The sequence below is a fragment of the Bacillus rossius genome, chromosome 6, assembly GCF_032445375.1.
Source record: "Bacillus rossius redtenbacheri isolate Brsri chromosome 6, Brsri_v3, whole genome shotgun sequence".
NCBI lineage: Eukaryota > Metazoa > Arthropoda > Insecta > Phasmatodea > Bacillidae > Bacillus > Bacillus rossius.
Genome location: NC_086334.1, coordinates 43,645,367 through 43,666,518, shown reverse-complemented (window position 1 = coordinate 43,666,518; position 21,152 = coordinate 43,645,367). Strand labels below are relative to the sequence as shown.

At 39.5% G+C, this 21,152-nt stretch overlaps 1 protein-coding gene across 1 annotated transcript; it reads left to right on the top strand.

Moving 5' to 3' along the window:
• The first annotated feature begins 6,169 nt into the window (after positions 1 to 6,169).
• LOC134533106 (uncharacterized) lies at positions 6,170 to 21,152 on the top strand. Its single transcript, XM_063370357.1, has 3 exons — positions 6,170 to 6,264; positions 17,146 to 18,794; positions 20,123 to 21,152. The coding sequence occupies exons 2-3, from the start codon at positions 17,146 to 17,148 to the stop codon at positions 20,535 to 20,537; spliced, it is 2,064 nt and encodes a 687-aa protein (XP_063226427.1). The 5' UTR covers positions 6,170 to 6,264; the 3' UTR covers positions 20,538 to 21,152.

The window sequence follows — 21,152 nt, the reverse complement described above, 5'->3', positions numbered from 1 at the left end:
TGACTCGGGTGGGCCATGGCTAAGGGCGCGTTCCGTTAGCGGGTTCGGATACTGGTGGTTGCAGGTCGGGATTTAGGGTGGCCTTCGGCCGGACGACGTCAAATTTTATTGTTGGGAAAAAAGTATGTACCATCGATGTACTGCCACTACCTTTACTGTGATTCTCTGGCTGTTAATATGTTATAATTTTTTTTTTAAATTATGAAGTTGTAAAAAAATTACTATTTTCCATTGAAGTGTGTAAAAATTATAAAGCTAAATAATAAAAAAACACAAACCTGCTTACATTTGATTGTTAACAAAATCTTAGGCTTACGTGATGTATTTTGAGGCAAGGAAAATTTTTTTTGGGCGGTCGGCGCTGGTGAAAAAAAAAAGGGGGGGGGGCAATTAAGGTTTTTCGCCTAGGGCGCCAATTTACCTTGCACCGGCCCTGTTTTCTAGCCAATACTCATTTGACAAGACTGTGACGTCAGTGCGACACAATTCGCGGGCGAGACAGACTTTCCGATTACAAATATTTTCTAATTTCGTGTCAGAATTGTTTTCGAGTTGGTTGGACTGGTGCACTGGTAATATCATTCGTATATTTATAAAGATTTAGCTTTCTAAATTCGTTCGTAATGGCCAAAACTAATTTACGTATAATTGTTTATTTTTGTTTGTCGTGCACTTAAAAACCACATGTTTACGATAACGTGATACTGTTCTGAAACATCGCGTCCGTTCGCGCTGTTGTGATTCCAACATCGTTGTCTGTGACATTTCCTTGTCAGTCTTCACGCGGTTACTATACTACTTTCCAAGATACGACTGAAAATAGCTACGCCGTGCCTTGTTAAACTTAATTCTTCCAGTTCCAACAATAACTGTTAGAAAATGCAAGTGTGTTGAGAAATATATTGTCATGAAACATGTTCGCAACGCAAAATACAGCTGTCTCATAATTTTCTGTCGGGGAATTTTTCATACAAACATGTATTGATACAAGAAAAAAATTTGCGGATTCACTCCACGATAATTCTAATACGTACCTATACCTTTATGTTGCTTTTTCTGCTATTGGCTCGCAGTTTATCTGGAGGACTCTGGGCCAATGAGAAATCCTCAATATAAGATCCATGCCCTGGCTACTCAGGGGGTACATTAAACATTAATAGCTAATGACAGTATACACACACACACACACGCACACACACACACACACATACACACACATACACTCAGTGGTGCGCGCGCAGCCAGTACACATAACACAGGTCGACAAGTAATGCACACGACGTTTACCAATACATATCTTATTAATACGCGTCTTCAGTCCATGTACATCAGTGCTGCGCATATGTGAATCGAATGTGTGTTTGCAGTAAAAAGTGAGTATAAAATATATTAACATTCTAACATAGATATATAGTTTGAATAACGAAGAAAGTGGAGTCTTTGTAGCAATGTAACAAAAAAATTAAGAACATCATTATTTATTTTTTCGATACCTACAATTACTATGCGATGCGTATTTTATAATATATTAATTTAGGCGTTATTTTACTAACGTGATAAAACAAATTTGTTGTGTGATAATATTTTTTCATAAAAATTGTGAAAAAGTCTCCGATTTTTATCAAAAATTAATTTGGATATCCAAAAATAACAACTGTTTGTTTATAGTTTTAAGTTTTCACTTCTGTCGTCAGTTCTCATGGCTGCTTTAATTTTTTTTTCTTCTTGCCAGAGAAATTATATATTACTCTATGAATTACATAACTGAATACCTACTATCATAATTCATTTGTACTTCAGCAATAAACATCTTTGCACATTTTTGTCATACCTCAAAGAAATAATAAGAAATTATTTTTTGCAAACAACTGCGATGTAAGAACATCAGTAAGTTTGTTCTTTAGAAACTTTTAAAAAAGAATGTATTTTGAGATTTCGATGAGAGCTGTGTGTAATATCAGGCTTATGAAAATGTCATTTAGAGCATTGGCTAGTAACATTTATATGGAAATATTTAATTTATTTTCAGCCAAATGCGACATTTAACTTTTTTTAACGAAGACTTAATAATTTTATTCTGCGAATAGATAGTTGGTGAAGTTTTAGTTGGATCATCGTGTTGTATAACCCTGGATTGTTCAGCTACCAGAATCGACATTTCCAGCAATAGAACCAGACATCGGTGTTAATGAGACTTTGAAGATATATTTCGTCAGTGACCATCAATTTGTGACAGTGTTCACAACACAAAATTTATTCAATACACACTATTATTCAAGAAACGTCAGTGTTAGTTGTATTTCAACTCTGACGTAATGTCAAGAAACAAGAAAATGAAATAACCAAGACGGCGTTTGGCCGCCTGCAGGCCCTTGATTGGGGGGGGGGGGGGGGAGAGACCGTGGGGTCCGTACCCTCCCTCCCAGCATTTAAATGAGGGGGGGGGGTCAAAATAAGACAGAATAACACAATTGTACCAACCTAGCTACATAATGTTAATGACTGAGATATTATTTTGGAAGGATTATTTTAATCCTTAGTGTGATACAATAATGCATATTCCTCTCATTATAGCCCGACATGCCTCACTCACACACACACACACAAACACACACACACACAAAATTGTTTTTCCAAGTAGTCTAAATTTAAATCAGATTCGCACACGTGTTTTTGTAAGCATTTCTTTCATACATACTCGACACGAGTGTTTCATTTATTAAATAACATTATTATGTATATGTATTTATGACTCGCTGTAACGAATGCTTCAAATAATTGACTTAAGAACAAAGTATTGCAACAATGAAATAAAAACCAGAATATAAAATGTCCAGTTTTATTTTCTTAAATTTCTGTGTGCAAACGTTGGAGTTCTAAAAGTCCACTACATTTTAGTCTTATCAATTTTATTTTAAAATTAAATTTTAAAGTAAATGTACTCATAAAAAAACGAAATAATGGTTAAACCGGGCTCCCTCCTTCATAAAATACTGGCTACGACCTTGCCGCCTGGCTGGGGCGCCGGACGGCGTATCAATGACGTGCCATTTACAAACAGCTCAACATTTATTCAAAGTGTCTTATTTCAAATAGCATTTAAGAGCCATTGCGAGTGTCCGTATCAGTTTCGTTTCACGATTTCGTCTATAAAATGTGGTTTTTGGACAGTTAAAAGGTACGTTTTTAGGTATGATAAATTCTACACGCAGCATTGTAAATGGTATAGGGAAGTACGATATTCCAGCATACGACTACACGCCAGTTGGTTGCCTAGCGCGTAGAGGCTGTGAGGCGTGTGACGCGTGAGCGAATGTCGCCCTTAGAGCTTCCGCGCTCTTTTGGAGCTCGTACGTGTAGGTACCGATTCGGGCGGCCCCCTTGCAGAAATTCGCGAAACGCCGTCGTCTGCGAATACCCGCGCCCTGGTTGTTTTGCGCGGACCGGGAATGCGGTTGACGAAGGAAGGGGGGGGGGGTGCTCCCCCCTCTGAGGCAACTTGCCCGTCGCGTGCCCCAGTTGCGTGCGGCGCGCGGCGTCAGCACCCGTGTGCCGCAGTCAGCAAGCCGTCCCTCGTCCAGCGCGCTTGTGGGGCAACACTCTCGGAACTACGGTACACGGCCACGAAACACTGGCGCGTTACTGGTACATATGTAGCTCGCCGCCCGAGGTAGACGAGAAGCCTAAGATGCCCATCAAGTTCTGTCCCTTTCCCGAACACGCCCGATTATTCACCTTCGGCCAACCTCGGGATATGTTTTATTTTTGCGCAGGAAAAAATGAATTCAAATATTAAAAGTGGTCGGTTAGGTTAGCTACATTAAAACACTTTAAAACACCATGGACGGTTAGTTAGGTTAGTATAACTACATTAAAATAAACAGAGAAATATAAATATATACAAATAAACCCGAGGTTGGTCGAAGGTGAATATTCGGGCGTGTTCGGGCAGGGACAGAACTTGATGTACATCTTAGGCTTTCCGAGGTAGACACTCGCGGGAGCCATTACCTGTCGTTCCGGCCAGTCTGAAGAGTGCGTGGGGTGAGATGAGATGGGGCGTGGTGCAGCGGGGGAATGAATTGGCGGGGGGAAAACGGGAGTACCCCGAGAAAACCCACGGGCCACGGCAACGTCCGCCACGTTTCCCACTTGCCACGGGAATCGAACCCGGGTGGCCTTGGTGGGAGGCGAGTGGCCTAAACATTTAACAACCGCGCCTCCTGAACAAATATTAACTTTATGTTACTTAATTTACACACTTTCTCAAAACAATACATAGTCAAAACGTTATGCTGCTTGTATAAAATACAAATAAAATGAAGAAATAACTATTCCATAGTTTATGCACGTGAAAATTTTTTAAAACATTTTTTTGCATGCGCATTACAGTCATGATTTTATTTCGTGGTTGGATGTATTTTTGTCATGTCTGCCAACAGCATTAAGTTTTTTTATTTATTTTTACTTGGCAGTTTAAAAAAATATATGCAGTGTTAAAATCTTGAGTAGTGGTCGCCAACCATTTTTTAAAATCAATATTGGTCGCCAACCATTTTTTTAATCAATATTTTTTTCTTCTTCACATCTAGCTGTTTGGCATTATTTGACAAGAAGATAAAAGCAATTAAAAAAAAGAAGTATTTTTGAAAGAATTATGTTTAATATAAACATTTTCTTTGTATTTGCCAACATTTTTTTTTGAAGTTTATAAATTATGTAAATTATTTACGATACTAACATCGTAGCACAGAAATACATTAAAATTTGATAAAAAAAAGCAGCATTCAATTTTAACTGACATTATAATTCATGTTTAAGAAGGGATACCCATTTTACTAGAAAAATGTGCTTAATTATATATATATATATATATATATATATACACACACACACAAATCAATTTACACCGATCTTTTGACGAAAGAAATGAATTTGGGCGAGGTTTCTGGCGTCAGTTATGAAATCCATCCAATATAAAGTGAGCCGTTACAAGCCAGACGCTGTTCTTATACGTAATTAGCCTCGTAATTGTTAAGGTTGTAAGTATTAAAAATAACTCTCTATTGTCCGCGGGCTGCGATTTCAAGCCTATTGGTCGATAACAAAATAATGCGAATCACGAAATATAATAAGCGTGACTACAAAAGCAAAGACCATCTTAATTTCCAGAATTACTCAGGAGGATCTATCAAGATATCCTTCCCCCAGTGTACGCCCTTGTGCAAACATAGGTTGAACACACTTGAATACTGATGTCATTTAAAATTCTATTTCATTAAAAAAAAAAAATCCCTTTCGACACAGCCTACAGGCGTAGGTAGATTTCAAAGTAGGTACATACCTATTTCTTCTAGAAATGTTTCGGAAACGTCTATAAACTCCTCGAATATTTTAAGAACTCGTTCATCAAACAGTTTCTCATATTTCATGCAGCGAAAATATTATGTTTTTAACATAACGCATCCAGCATTGAAAGTCGTAAAGAATTTCATATTATGCCTATAAAATTGCGGCCTTCGTCGTGTCCATAAAAGTTTTATATATAAACTTTTGAGTTGACGGTTTTGAAACGAAAAACTATATAAAAATTTTCCGGAAGACGTACCATGGATAAGGCTAAAATAAACACACGTAAACGTATATTTTTTACCGTTAACTTCTACTGCAGTCCAACAATGGTCCTTTTGCGTAGTGGCGGTCTTATGGGAGTGGTAATTTTTTTTTTGGTGAGGGAGGAGGGGAATTTATTTTCTCTTCACCCTCTCATAATACCCCGGAATATAAAAATAAATAATAAGTATAATTAATAGGCCTATAATGCGAAAAAAATATTTGCTCCATGTTTACTTTTAGTGCTATTGATTAGTTTAACGTTTGAAGACATGGCATCAGAAATACATTGAAATTTCTATTCAAGAGTCTAGTATTTTTTTAAAAAAAAATTTCGAACTCCCCATTTATTTGCCATGTATTCCACATCACCAAAAAAACCTCCGTTCGTCCGTTACCTCAGCCGCCCCTCCGCTCATCCCATGAAAATAATTGTAAGCTGGGTCCGCCACAGTTATTGCACGAGGCGCGCGAGGCTCGATGCCGGTACGTGTACCGCGACAGCGGCACGGGTACCGGGGTAGTGGCACGCCCGACAACCCCGTGGCCTGCCCGGTGGGCGGCCGGCACTCTTGGCCCACTCGGCACACCACGAGGACCGACGGCCGGCCTCATCCTCCCTCCCGGGCGAGCTGCTGAGGAGCTGTCGAGGTAGGTGGTGCCTGGCGCGCTCTTGCGAGTTACAGTGCGTCTGCGGACGTTGCAACCAGTGGCGTAGCCAGGATTTGTGTATGGGGGGTGTTAAGAAGCATGCCCCCCCCCCCCCGTATTACAGAGGGGGGTCCGGGGGTCCTCCCCCGGGAAAATTTAGATTTTAAGGTGTAAAATAGTGCTATTTTATCAGTTTTCGGTACTTAAATTTAAATATTGTAATGGTAAAAATGTTATTAATTTTAATATGAAATTTGTTTGAGTGATGAATAAGAAATTAATTAATGATTTGGTGCTAAGGGGGGGGGGGGTTGAACCCCTAACCCCCCCCTCCCCCTCCTGGCTACGCCCCTGGTTGCAACCAACATTGCACATCGGATAAACTAAGGGTTCTTCGTAAGTTCAGATAGTTGTACCTTCGTAGTAATTACACCGAATCCAACTTCCGTGTTGGGTGTTTCGTTGTACACAAGTAACATACACATAGAAGTTAATTAAAAAAAAAGTGTTGTTGCTATAGACCTGACCGGTTTAATTTTTTTTAATTATTGTACCGATTATTTAAGTGCGACGCTCGCTGGTATCTCCTCTAAGCGCAAGGCTTGTGTACTAGCGCGCAGTCTTCTCGTCGTGCGTAGGACAACTGTGAGATTTTAGCGGTAACCATTACATTACACGGCGGAGAAATTAAGATAAAGGTGTATGTAATGCAAGTCCCCTGAGTCTTTGATATGAATATTTACCTAAAAATTATCCTGAAAAACGCGATTTAGCCATTTTCAATATTATAAAAGTCATTTTAAAAATGAAATCTGGAAATAGAAATACTCTTCACTCTCAGCGGATTCTTAAATGGTTCTTTTTTTTTTTTTTTTTTTTGCAACCAGACACCACTCTGTTAGCGGGAGTAGTTTTCAAATGGCGTAGTATCTTCTGAAGCTCTGCGCACCGTGTGTGTACGTGGGTAGACGGGGCCTTAACAGTGTACAAATGTCGACTGCGCAATGCCGCCAAGTTCGCCCAGAGGTCACTCTAGGTACGGGCAACAATGAGGTGGTGTCCGACCACACATTTTAACATGAAAATTCAAAATTTGTATAAAACAGTATCTGTAAAGTAACTACTTCTCGGCTTCATTTGTCACGTCTACCAAAAAATTGTAGGGCTTCATTTGTCACGTCTACCAAAAAATTGTAGAGTACTCAAACGTTTCGGCACGCCTTGTCATAGCCATCTTCAGTTGTTGATCCTCCTTGTAGATGGCTGCAACAAGTCATGCTGAAACGTTTCAGCACACCCGTCATTTACATAAGCGTGGCCTCAACACTTAAAAGCTGAGAATTAGTTAGTGCTCTTCTCACGGAAGCTTACGATCTACATAGATTTATTTGCAAAATAAATTTGGAAAGTATCTACTGTCTACATTCATCGCATATCTTCACGTTTCTTTCGATAACAAGACAGATCGCGTTAGTTTATGCATTCAGAACGTGACCCTGTATGACCATGCTTCAAATAAAACCCAAGTAGTTTGTAAAACACTCCAAGTAAATGCATACTTTTTGTTAAAATTTTCAAAAATATAACGTTCACCTCGTGGAGCCCCCAACTGACTGGTGTCTGGGGAAGAGTTTTACTTGAAGAATGGGTAGATTGAGGGGGGGGGGGATACTCGCAGTTCCATTTCGCGATAGGAAGATATGTGTAGTATCGCAAAAAGTGTTATGCGTCAATATAACCAGCAATAATCTGTAATTACTTCTTGCTCTTAAGGTTGGAATAAATAGTACGCGGTGACGTGTGTTGCAGTACGCGTTCCCTTATTGGCTGAGATAAATTCGCGACTATTCTCTTTCACTGGTGAACCCAAATTGTTACAAACACAGGTTCTATCGAGAGCGAGAGGCTAAAATTAAAATAAAAAAAGTTAAACTTTGGCCTGATTTTTAGGGGTAGATTTCGAAGAAATACTGCTTATTTTTACTGTCCCACAAAATCATGAGGAACAATCTATTAATACATCTCTCGAGTGAGCAACCAATATGCAAAGGAAAATTGTCTCTGAGACTGTATGGATGACTGAACCTTGAGATACGTTTGCAAGTCACGATTTACGATCATTCATTTGAGGTTTTATAAGAAAGTTATTTATCGTGGGAAAATCAAACAGCTTGGTAGGCTTCGAAGCACTTATCATATTTGCTACATTAATTTTATTATTACTTGTTCTAATTTATATACTATATATATTTATAAATTAATTCATCTTTTTATTGGTGAAAGAAGTTCGTTTCGCAATTCAGCCAACGAGGAAACATACTAAACGCAATTAGCCTTAAAATAACTATGCCATTTAAACAAATATTTTTTCCTACCTTAAGCGTAACTAGGTGTTACTGTGAATTTGCAGATTACCTTTTTTAGTTTAAAATACTTTTGCGCAAATATTCATTATTGTTTATTATTAGAGGCACGCTCGTGAGAAATATTAACTGTTTGTTAGACTTCGACACATTGTGTTCATGTTTTGCACAATAGTAAATTAAACAATTAACAGTTGAAATCGTTAAAAAAATGATTGTAAAGTCGGTTTACGGACGATAGTTTAACGTGACGTCATAACAAAACATTGATGAAATGATAGTTTTGTTAAATTACTAAATTTAAAAGCTACTTTTGAAAAGCCCGCCTTAACCTATTTAATATAATAGTACATAGATTCATAGGCCAATCGAGTGGAAGAGAGATAGATGCGGCGCAAGCGTACAATGAGCGTAACGGGACACAGCGTAACGGGACAATGTGCGTAACGGAAAACTTTTTCGTGCGTGCAGCCGGCATTCATCAATTTATTAGCCGTTGTCACGTCAAAAACTAAACAATATTTAAAAGATAGATAGAATACAAGGTGATACAAGTATAAAAACTTAATCATGCGGCGACCTCACCACAAGTTGTTTTTGTCGACGATTAGCTGGCAAATCGTCCACTGTAACTGACGCTTTAGTCGTGTTGTGACACGGCCTCGTACATCCTTTTGCAACTATAATTTTGTACTTTTTCCTGTGATTTAAATTGAATGTAAATGTAGTTGGTAGTTTATAAATGGTTTCATAACTTTAATGAGCGATATTTAATGGTTTATAGAAACCTAAAATGTGATTTATATCTCAATTCCTGCATGAATTGGGAGCATTAAACTACGTGTTATACAATTTTGAATTTACCGTTTTTGTGTAGCCCATGTAATAAAAATATTTTTATAATATCATTAATAAATAAATTTAATAATCGTCACACTCAAAAAAACTGGAAACACGCAGATTTCCAGGCTTTTTATAAAACATAATAGGCCTATTTATTTAATTATGAATGGTTTTCCATAACTAAAGCCTTTTATATGACAAATGTCACATATTATGAAAGTTTAATTCAAAATTTTAAACCACACGATTACATGTTCTATGTTTATGTTAGAATGTAAATGTAAATTGCCGTTTACGTTTATCAAAACCATAAAATAAACAGTTATTAAATAATTTATAATCAATTGCCGATAGTTATATTATCAATTTGTATAAAATCATGAGCAAAAATAAAAAAAAATGATAGAAACAAATAATTTAAAACCTTGCCCCCTTAATATCTGGTGGAAGTCCCGCGTGACCTTGCACCAGGGAAGATGAATTTAAGGTCGAACTACACACAATTCGGACTTCATCGTCTCTGTGGCGCAGAAGTTGCGCTCTCGCGTGGCAACAGCGGAGTTTAAAAAGCGCATTTGAAACAGAACTAAGAAGGATCCTGTCGTTTCAGATTTCTTAGCTGGTCCCTACGTTTTCCCGCAAGACACTTCGAAATCTACAAGAAAACACTTTCTCACTAAAGTTTTCATTCAAATTATTCTTTAGGGGGTATAGCACCACGTAATAGGGTTGCCGACACCCTTTCTCCGCCCATTTAACAACACTAGTCAAAATATAAAATTTCAGGGGCCTACCACATTCACGCAGTCGCGTCTGGCTGATGCATCGAAGCTGATGGTGCAGATGCGTTTATGGTATTTGATTGGTTCACGTAACCTAGGACCTAGCTAATGGTACAGTCGCGTGGAGCGGATCCGTCTGATCCAAGGGGTGGCTACTTCTGTTGCGATTACATGATATGTGAAGCAATTTTTTTCATTCAGTTAATTTTTACGCCATATTGGTTGGACGCCCAAAACATTGGTGAAGTTTAGCGTTTAAATTGTTGAAACAGTTTAAAATTACTTTTTTTTTTTTTTTTTTTTTTTAAATTGAGGCTTCAAACCAACGCCACAGGGTGGGCCTCAACTTATATTGAGTGTAGACCAGCTGTAATCTCACAAAAAATCGACCAATCAAACGCGCTGTCTACACCCACGCAAACCAGCAGAGTGAAACAAACATTTGCGGAGAATATTGGAGAATAATTCGCGCAACGTTAGGCCCTACAGGGTGTACAAACAACTTAAAATGACTTCTTGGATTCCGACTGCGATACATTTATTTTCAAACAAAAAGCTTGACTTCATAAAAAGCAGCGGTTTTACACGCCTGATATTACACGTCTGAATACAAAATGATTTACAACAGTAACAAAAAAAAAAGATATTACAGTACGTTCAAGGATAGAGTCCAAATCCGTGGGTTGCACTCGTACCAAGATGATTTACTGAAAAGCAAAGTCTGAAAGGCCTTTGATTGTCTATTGCAAGTTTACTTGTTGGGTGACATAGCGTAGGGATTTCTCCACAGAGTTTCGCAGTTGGAAAGGTGCGCAGGTTACACGTAGTGACGTCACGAAGCGTGCTCAGCAACAGATGTTAAATGGGTTGAGCTCGTTATTAGCGAAAAAAGCTGAAGTGGAGAAATTAAATGATTCAAACAAGACTTCCAGTCTTTAGCATTATGAGTTCTCTTAATTTCGTTGTTCGTGAAAGCTAATCTTGCAGCTAATCAACTCCGCAAACGTGAAAGTCAATGTAGAAATATCACTTAATCATTTAAACGATCAAAGTTCGGGGACCGAATCTTTCAGAGGCGGCGCTCAATCAGCACAGACGAGTATAAAAAAAAAGTATTTAAAAAATCTCGGCGACTCGTGATATTGCACGAGAGTGCGTTAAAGACGAGTCGAGGGGTGGACAAATGGCGACGACCTTACTTGAATGTCTCGTAGTTCGCAGTTGTCGAAAGGCCCCAGCTCAGGCCCCCTTGGGTGCGCCTCGCACACGACTCCTTCCTCTTCGTCCTCAGCGACCACACGCGCTGTCCGGTAACTCGCTGCCGTGCTGCCGGGCATTCACTCCCGTTGCGGATCGCGCCCCAGTCTTACCTGCCGCGCGTCGGCCCACACACTCGTCCCGATGTCAGTCATTGACGTCACAGTCGCCAGCAGCGTACTCGCGCTACGCGTCACACGACCAGGGGCGTAGCCAGGGGGGGGGGGGGGTTAGGGGTTCAACCCCCTTCCAGCACTAAATCTTAAATGAATTTCTTATTCATCACTCAAACAAATTTCATATTAAAATTAATAAAAAAATTTACCATTACAATATTTAAATTTAAGTACCGAAAACTGCTAAAATAGCACCTTAAAATCTAAATTTTCCCGGGGGAGGACCCCCGGACCTCCCCCGCTTTAATTCGGGGGGAGGGGGGGGGGCCGGCGGAATGCTTCTCAACACCCCCCATACACAAATCCTGGCTACGCCACTGCAAACGACACATGCTACCAACTCTTCCAAAATAGTACTGACCATTGCCAACTGTCACTTGTGCTCACTCAGGTACTGCAACCCAGCCAAAAGTCTCTAATGCGTGGTACGAGTGTAATAAATATCTGCCCCCCTCGTCTCTGTGCAAAGTAATTCAAATCATAGGCGTGCGCACGGTAGGTGCCACAGGTGCCTTGGCACCACCATTAGGGTTAACGTTATTTTGTTTTTTACAAGCACAAATAATATATACTTACAAAAATCCGTTTTATTTAAAAAAAAAATGTTTTCCAATCGTGTCGAGTTACAGATATGTGCTCATAACACTATCAGTATAGCAATTATGAATCGAACCAACTATACACACGGAAACAAGCCAGGTTCAATTACTTGTGTTGTGCGCCGACAAAACATTTTTGTTGTATTCCAAAAGTTAAAACTTTTGCCCACTCTTATTTGTGTATTTTTATTATTTTAATATTTTACATATTAAAGGTATGTTACAAAACCCCCCTTTATTTGTGGATTTTAAAACTTAACATTTGAGAATGTTTTTTCTAGCATTTATTTGGCGTCTTCAGAAAACATGTAAGTACGGTTTTCCAAAGCCACCAGCATGAATTCCGTGCAAACAATTTGTGCAATTTACTTTATGGCTCAACAAAGCTTAAAACTGTAAATAGTTTAGTAGTTTTCCTGGCGATTATAACGTACAAAGCCATAATTTGTCATAAAAAATGTTAAAATTTTTACATCTGTGTATTTAATGTTTTTGTTCGGAAACACCTTAAATAGCACCATTTTGCGCTTTCAAAACCAAATTTTTCCGGGGGAGGACCCCCGGACCCCCCGCTTTAGGCTCGGGGTCCGTGAATGATAGGGCTGTTGTGTAATCTGGCACCACCAATACTGTAGTCCTGCGCACGCCTATGATTCAAATGAAATATGAACACAGTATAATAAAAAACAGACTAAACACAAACTACTGCTCAGTAGGCAATACAACTAAAGGGCAACTAGAGCTAAAGAAAGAAATACGTCCTAAATGACAGTAGCAAAACAAAGTTAAACTCACTTGAGGCGGGGCACACGCCTCAACCACCCACCCACCCCAAAAAAAATATATAGCCAAACAAGGATAAAGTGCAGGACTAGAAAAAAAAATGCACATTAGGAGTCCGCTGGAGAGCCCTACCTAAGACTACAAACACGTCAAGGATTATACCAAGCAAAAATCACAAATAACACAAATAATTCTTACAAACTAAGCTTCACTTCTAGAGTGTCCAACATTTTCTTACAAACTGAATTGTCACTAGATCAGTCCAGTGTCTTTACAGTTTACCTCACTTCACATTTGAAGGCGAATGACCCAGTCGACTTACAATAAATAGTATTTCACATCATAGGTGACCCTGAAAATGTGCAAAATTACTAATATTAAGAACTAAACCTACGAATCTTACAATCTAAAGGGTCAACGGCGTATCCCAAGTGTCAATTCGAAGCCAAAATTAAAACAGACAAAAAAACTAAAATAAAAACTAACAAACTAGGTGGGGGTATTTCTGCAAAATTGAGCAATATGCCCTACTTTGTTACACAGATCACATTTAAAATTCTTAGAGTCTTGTCTGACACAATTCCTGGCAAAATGCCCTACTTTGCCACATTTAAAACAAACGACTTATTTTCTGTCGTACTGTCTAGCTTGACTCGACTTGCCTGCTGAGTCACGCACGCTAACTTCGGCGGCAGTGTGGATCCGTTTCTCAAATTGACCACTCACAAAAACTAAATTGTCAATTTCAACGGCCCACTTATTTATTCCCACCTGGGATTGGGGTCTGCCCACAAATGCGCACTGACTACGCACGCTTGGCCTTAAATTTTCCAAAATGAGGGCGATTCAATCACCCTCCTCATAACACATGGCCTAGTGCGGTGGCATGATGTGTCTCACATCGTGCACAAAAGCTAAGACACTTTCATCCTCTCTCTGAAACCTACGGACGTAAACGTCGATCAACTCCTCCTTAACACGCCGCGGGCACAGGTTGTCCCACAAGGTCCCACACGACTCCCAATCCATGAGCTGAACTATGCCATTTATTAACACGTCTTGTGCTAACCCAGTGCACCTAGTGACGAGAGCATTTAACAACTGTAACTCGGTGGGCAAAATTGTTGCATAAATGATTTTTTCTATTGCCAAAATAAACATTAAGACCTGCTGCGGTTCGGTGCCGTTCAAAATAGGCACGCTGTCTAGCATTCTCAAAACCATTTTATTTTGCAAGGGGAATGATGTTCCTGGCGCGAGCTGCTCGCCGCCGCTAGCCTCACCTACACCGTCCCCGTCTAACTGCTGTTCGCTCCCTCTAACGTGCGTCACCGATTTCTTACGCAAGATATCTATATGTTCAGTTTCTTCAAAACTGATTTTAGCAGCTATCAGATTTTGCATGAGTTGTTCCTTATTTAAACTGTAAATCCAAGAAGAAGCCAAGAGACTTCTTAACGACGGAGATTCTAATTCATACTTACTATCATATAATGTTATCAAGCACCAAATTCGCGATGATTTGGGCGAAACAATATTGCGACGGCAAGGTTAAAAAAATAATTTCAGTTAACTCACAGCATATCGCCTCCTGACAGTTCCTAACTCCGTGGTGTGACCAGAGCTGGCGAACTTGAACTTCCGAGGTCAGACAGACCAGTGAGAGTGAGCACCATCTGCATTTGACGTCATAAACGATATTCACCTATGAGAATCATCCTTTTACATCATAATAAGTGAGCGGTGTGAGCAAAATGCTGTGGGAATGACATTACAATAACCTGAAATGTACCAAGTGTTAGAAATTTATCAGAAAATAATTCTCGGACAGTTATGCACAGACTTGTTGAATAAATAGAGTATGAAAATAAATAATACTGATGAATTTTTATCATGTCAGATGAAACAACAACCACCACCATCACCACCACCACCACCACCACCACCACAACACCAACAACAACAACAACCACAGCAACACCAAAAACAACAATAGATTGTACTTTGATACATAATATAATTTTTCCAGATGTATCATTTACAATTTGTTTCCATAGCCCAACTTTAGTTGAGGACATTAAACATTTTTTATAGGACTGATTATTATTGTATCATGTAGGTAGGTACTGCTCACAGATAAAAAAAAAAGTGAATAATCGTATAACTAAATACCATTTCTAGGGGGGGAAAACACACACACACAATTCATGTAAATATCAATAATACAGCTGTAATCCCAATTTGTGCTGTCTGTCTTATTAGTTGCATTAATATCTCTGCATAATTACAATCGACATACTCTGAAAAATTAGGAAACTTTCATTACAATCTAGAAACATTAAATTTGTGACTAATTAGTAACTATGTATTGTAAATTTTCACTTTGAATTTGAATCACTGAATTCAGGGGTGGATCCAGGAGTGGGGAGGGGGGAGCCTTGAGGGGCTGAAGTCCCTCCCTTGTCCCCCATTTAATATCAATAAAATAATGTTTTCTGACAAAAATAAAATGTTCCTGAACACAAGTTGTTTACGTATCTGCCACAAACTGAATTCAGTGAGTAGGTAACATTGGATGCAGTTATGCAATCATGAACCAATTACAATTTCTATAAAAATAATGATCAATACTTGTAAGTTACCTACTTTTGAAATTAATTTCTAATGAAAATAATGATGTCCAATTATGCAGCTGTGATGTACGTGTAAAATGTGCATGGAGGGGGGGGGGGGAGGAAGGAGAAGCCTTCTCATTTTCCTCTATGCCATAGTTCCACTTCTCACTCACCGCATTCCATCTCTCCTAGGTAGAGCTGTCAGTAGAAATTGTTTGCACTCACCTATGATATTTGGTCATTTGCTAAGTTTCATCTTATTATTTTATTTTTCTAACAATCCATTAAGTATGAGCAAAAATTTTGTACTCTCACTGGCACTGTTCTATTAGGGTAGGTATTCAAAAAAATATTTGATATCTCTAAATCAAGTGATATTCAATTTAAATTTTCATATCAAATAATTTTATGATTATTTGTTATCAGTAGATACAAGTCAGACTCATTCACAAAAAATTTAAATGTAAAGAGTGTAAAATGCATGAAACTAAAAAGATTTATTTATAAATTTGTAGTTCGTGGGTATACCTACTGATCAAAGTGACTAAGTCAAAAAGTAGCAAAAATGATTTTAAATTACCATCTGCCTAATAAAGGGCAGAAGTATAACTAATAAAAAAAAATCATTTCAGTATCTTTGTCAGTAGATAAGGAATAAAAATTTTGCTATTCTGACTAAATCTCAATAACTAAAATTATGTTCATAAATAAATGATACCTAAAGTTAACTTATTCATTTTTGCCACTTTTTGACTTGGTCACTTTTGGTTATGTACCAACGATTTGTACAAAATGGTACAAGCATGGTTTTTATACTGAACAAAATACTATCTGTGATAGTGATAAAAACTTATTAAAAAATAATCAATTTTTTAGTAACCACAATATAACCAGTTAGATAAAAAAAAAACATTTTAAAAATTGAAATTTTACCATTTTAAAATTTTACATGTTTTTTTTTATTTTCTTGCATTTTATACCACTCTAATATGGTTTAGTATGTATTACTCTCTTTTTCATTTTATTGTATTCTGCATAAATTCTTCTTGGACTCTTGTAAATGTAAAAAAAAATCTTTACAAATTTAAATTTGATTTGAAAAATATTCTATATTCGTAAATATTTTGATATTCAATTTGAATAAAAAAACAGGATGGTTTTTAATTATGAAATTAATTTGCAAATACATACAACAAATTTGTATTATCAAATTGAGAACCTTTGCTGCCTATCTTGTTATCGCTATGCACATAAATAATTGCGTTTTGAAGCATAGTACTTGGCGTCAGAAGTAGCACAATGCACTTTATCTAAGTAAACTTCTTCCCACTACTCCATCTTCCCATGCAGCAACATGTTTTAGACAAGGAGGTATTTTTTAGGTGACTGCATGCTGAACACAATGACAGCTGTAGTGCTTATAAAAAAGGGTGCTGCTATGTATGACATTATATCTATTACAGATGCTGCTGCTGTTCCTAATCCTCACAAGGCTGGTTTGTGAGACCACGCCCCTAAATGCCACATCAGATGCTCCCAAGGTCGACAGAGAGGTCTCGACGCAACCTGAGAATCCACCCCCCTCAATACTCAGTGCTCGTACAGACCAAGTAGAACCAGGGGCACCAGGAAAACCCAACACCTTAGACGAAGAAGCTATAAACAGCTTTCTAAAAGACTTTTTGAAATATAGTGGTCCACTTAACCCACCACTAACCCAGATTAACAAGGACAATGCTACGGACAATGGTTTACCATGCTACGGCTGTGATCGTAGAGAGAACGTGTTGGATGTACCTTACCATAGTGTCTTCTACCTGCCGTATGCCGACCTCATCTACTACTGGCTCCCGCAACAAGGCCCAGAGCATGCTCTCACGGCAAGGCGAGCATTGATTGGCCACGGCAACATAGTGGCTGGTGGGCTCAACGGCCCGCGTCTCCGCAAGGTGGGCGTGGCTGGCCATGGAGGTGTGGCGGTCCTCAAATCTCAAAAATCGCCTCTTGTCTACACCAGGAACCATGGTCTCCGCTCTGGATTCCTCGGCCATGCCGGCGGCGTTGGCTATATCGGGAGACACCGGACTAGGAATGCCGACGAGAAGGTGCCATCTGGAGAAGCATCTGCAGGGGGCAGTCCAAATATTGCAGCGGAAAGTCCGAATGAAAGGCAAGCCCTCTTCTTGCCTGGAGCCGGTCTAGGGCCGTACTATTTCGGTCTCGGACTTCCGACCGTACTTGGAGGTCTGGCAAGCCCTAACAACAATTGGCCACTGAACCAGGGAGGCTATGTCAGTCAGCAGGGAACTATTTCCACCTACCAACATCCCCTCTTCCGGCAACAAGATGGTGGAAACATCGACAAAATTGATACTGTTGGCTCAAAAGGCAATGGAAACTGTTATGACCAATTTAAAAACATGGCTCCAACTCAAGACTTTAGAAGTGTTGGTGTAGAATCACAGGGTAGCCAAAACAGTTTCGGCAGTGAAAACTACCAACTCACGTCAGATGATGCTCCAGGAAGTGTGCTTAGGTACTCCCCTGATGGTAGTTCTTACTATGAAGGTGCTATCTTGGGGAACGAAGATAATATTGGCTACTTCTCTGGTGCTGACAGTAACTTACATTCTGGAATCAATGGGATGTATGGATCAGCAGGTCCTGGTGTGAACAGTCCTGTGTTCTCTTCAATGACCAGTGGTCTTCAGCCTGGTCTCGCTCAAAGTCCTTTTGCAAGCAGTCTGCACTTCCCTCTGGAAGGCTTACAAGGTGGTTTGTCAGGCCATGAGCTTGGCTCGACCATTGCAGCAAATGGTCTTCATTCTCATCTCGGAAGTAGCCATTCACCCCACTTCTATCCCATGGGTGGGCTTCACTCTGGCTTCCCGAGTCCAAGTCTCGCAACGCACAATGCCGGGAGTCTCCAGAGCTCATGGCCAGGCTATGGTCTCCAGGCACACAGCCTCCACCCGACCCTCGGGAGTCTGTTCGGCAACTCACAGAGACCGGGGGCAGGTTACGCCCAAGCCATCGGAGGGCTGCAAGCTATGCCTTGGGGTCACAATGCAGCAATCGGACAGCCTGGCTTTGGCTTGTCACATCCATACAAGTAAGTTACGTTAGTCTCAACTATTGAATGCACAGTTTAAAATAAATTATTTTAACTACAACTACACATTATTTAACTTGATTAAGAAAAAAAAAATATTTTAAGGCCACTATTATGGAAAAATGCAACAGTTTTAAAGTTTGAAATAAATTACACTGCCACATTGTGTCTTTACTATTAAATGACATACATTGAATTTTTTAAGTTTGAACCAAAAATTGAAAAATAAAAAAGACAAACAACCCATTTCACTAATAACTTTACAATTTATATACTCATGCCACTAAAACTTAAACCTCAAAAGAAGGAAAACCTAACTATCTTCAAAAAATCTATGTTTTGATTAGTGCTCAAATCCTTAAATGAAACATATTTGTTTTCTAATTGTTTACACACAATCACAACACAAATGCTTACGTACCATAATATGTATTTAGTTACTATACCTTGAAAATAATACACACAGAAAAGCAATGTTTTAGTCTGTTCACAGTAGCTGTAATTATAAATAGATCAATAACATTACATCAAGTAATTTCCTTTTGGAAACAATGTTATGAAGGCGTGCATATGGGTCTAAGATGTTGTGCCCATGACACATTTTTTACAGTGCTGGAGAAGTTCAAGACATCAATGTAGATTGATGAGGTCGTTCTGTTTCGGAGTGCAAATAGGTTTTGCCAGTGCTGCTGTATGTTTCAGAATTATCTAGTACTATTACATCGGCAGATGTCTCGTCTAAGTTAAAAACCTTTATAGTCACCATGAACAAGCCATGTCAACCTTTTAGTCAGTGTTATGGTAGGTACTTTATTTAGGTGTGTGAATGATTACAAAATTAGGTGTAAGTACAATCATTAATTAATTTTTTTTTTTTATAAATTTATATTTATAAACATTGCTCCTATTGTTTACAACCTAAATTTGCACCTAATTGCATAGAAATGAAACAATTTAAAATTACACATCCAAGGTTTCAAGACACACATCTGAGTGAACTGAGAAAGAAATGAGTATGATACAATTTAATTACTTCTGAATGGCAAAAAAAAAGAGGCATGAAATATATTCAGATACAGACAAAACTTAAATGTAAACTATTGCCAATAGAGACATTCTCTGACCAACCTTTTTTTTTACAATTTTGACATAATTTATTTACAGCAACATGATTACTTTGGTGGATCATAAATATTTTTGTTAAATAAAATTTAATCTGTAATTGCTATTGCTCTGTTTTTCTTAATTGGCATAAAACCGACTGTGCGCTGGTCTTAGCGTAATGTAAAGTTCACTTTCTTGTTCCATCACATACCTGTCTCTTGCAGCTTACGCGAGGCTGGTGACAACCCGCCGGGCGAGACCGGAGTGCCGCTTCCAGGGCTACCAACTGGCCAGAGCACGTTCCCGGCTGGTCCCGGGGTGGATGCGCCGCTGGACTTGCCGCCTCCCTCCCTCGTCCCGTACAATACCACCGACTGCAACGGCAGCGCGTCGGGCTACAGCTTCCGGAAGTACTCGCACAGCGACGTGGACTACGGCTACGGGGAGCTGCCTGGCCAGAGCGCCTACCTGCGCCTCCTCATGGTGCACTCTGGGAGCAGCGACGGCCTCCCGCCCCAGCGGCAGTCCTACCAACCCTCGCCCCCCGTGGCCCCCTACCAGCGCGTGCACACCAAGCAGGGCTACGACATCCTCAAGTTCTCGCACGACGACTCTGCAGAGCAGCCCTCTCAGAACTGAAGACCACCGTCCCTGTGTCGAGGGTCAGGTACGGGAAGTGCTTGTGAAGCTATACACAACTCCGCGTGGTCCATCCAGCTAATACACACCACAGGACAAGGAACCCCAGTAGTCCCCCCCCCCCCCCCGACACAGCAACAACATTTCATTTGTTTCATCCCATCTCTGCACGTGACCAATGAAACATCATCATACACCAAACGTGGACAATCTAGTATAAATAGGATTTACCGTGCAATGTACCCACCCTCTAAATGCAATGTACCCACCCTCTAAATTACTGGTAGAGACAGTAACAAACAGCAAAGCAAGTTACTGCTCTGGCGTGCGTTCAAGTGCACGCTAAGTGTGCAGTGTGCTTCAAACTGGGGAAATACACGCGAGAGTCTTGGCCATTAAGAGGAAAACCTTACCGGAGACGTTTGCGTTCATTGCTGGCCGTCATGTGACAATGTTCACTGCAAACAGATATGTTGACAAGGCTCAAGTCTCCCTTATCCCCCTAACAAGTTGGCAGGAAGGACAATGTTAGTGTAGAATCTTAGATAAGGGTATTTATTACTGTTGTACATAATGTCTTGTTTTTATACATAAATAAAACACTTTGAAATGGAA

Excerpts from the sequence above, each read along its gene's own strand:
- LOC134533106 (XM_063370357.1), top strand. The coding sequence starts at position 17,146 with ATGCTGCTGCTGTTCCTAATCCTCACAAGGCTGGTTTGTGAGACCACG. Across the intron at positions 18,795-20,122 it reads GGCTTGTCACATCCATACAA|CTTACGCGAGGCTGGTGACA; the intron begins GTAAGTTACGTT and ends TGTCTCTTGCAG.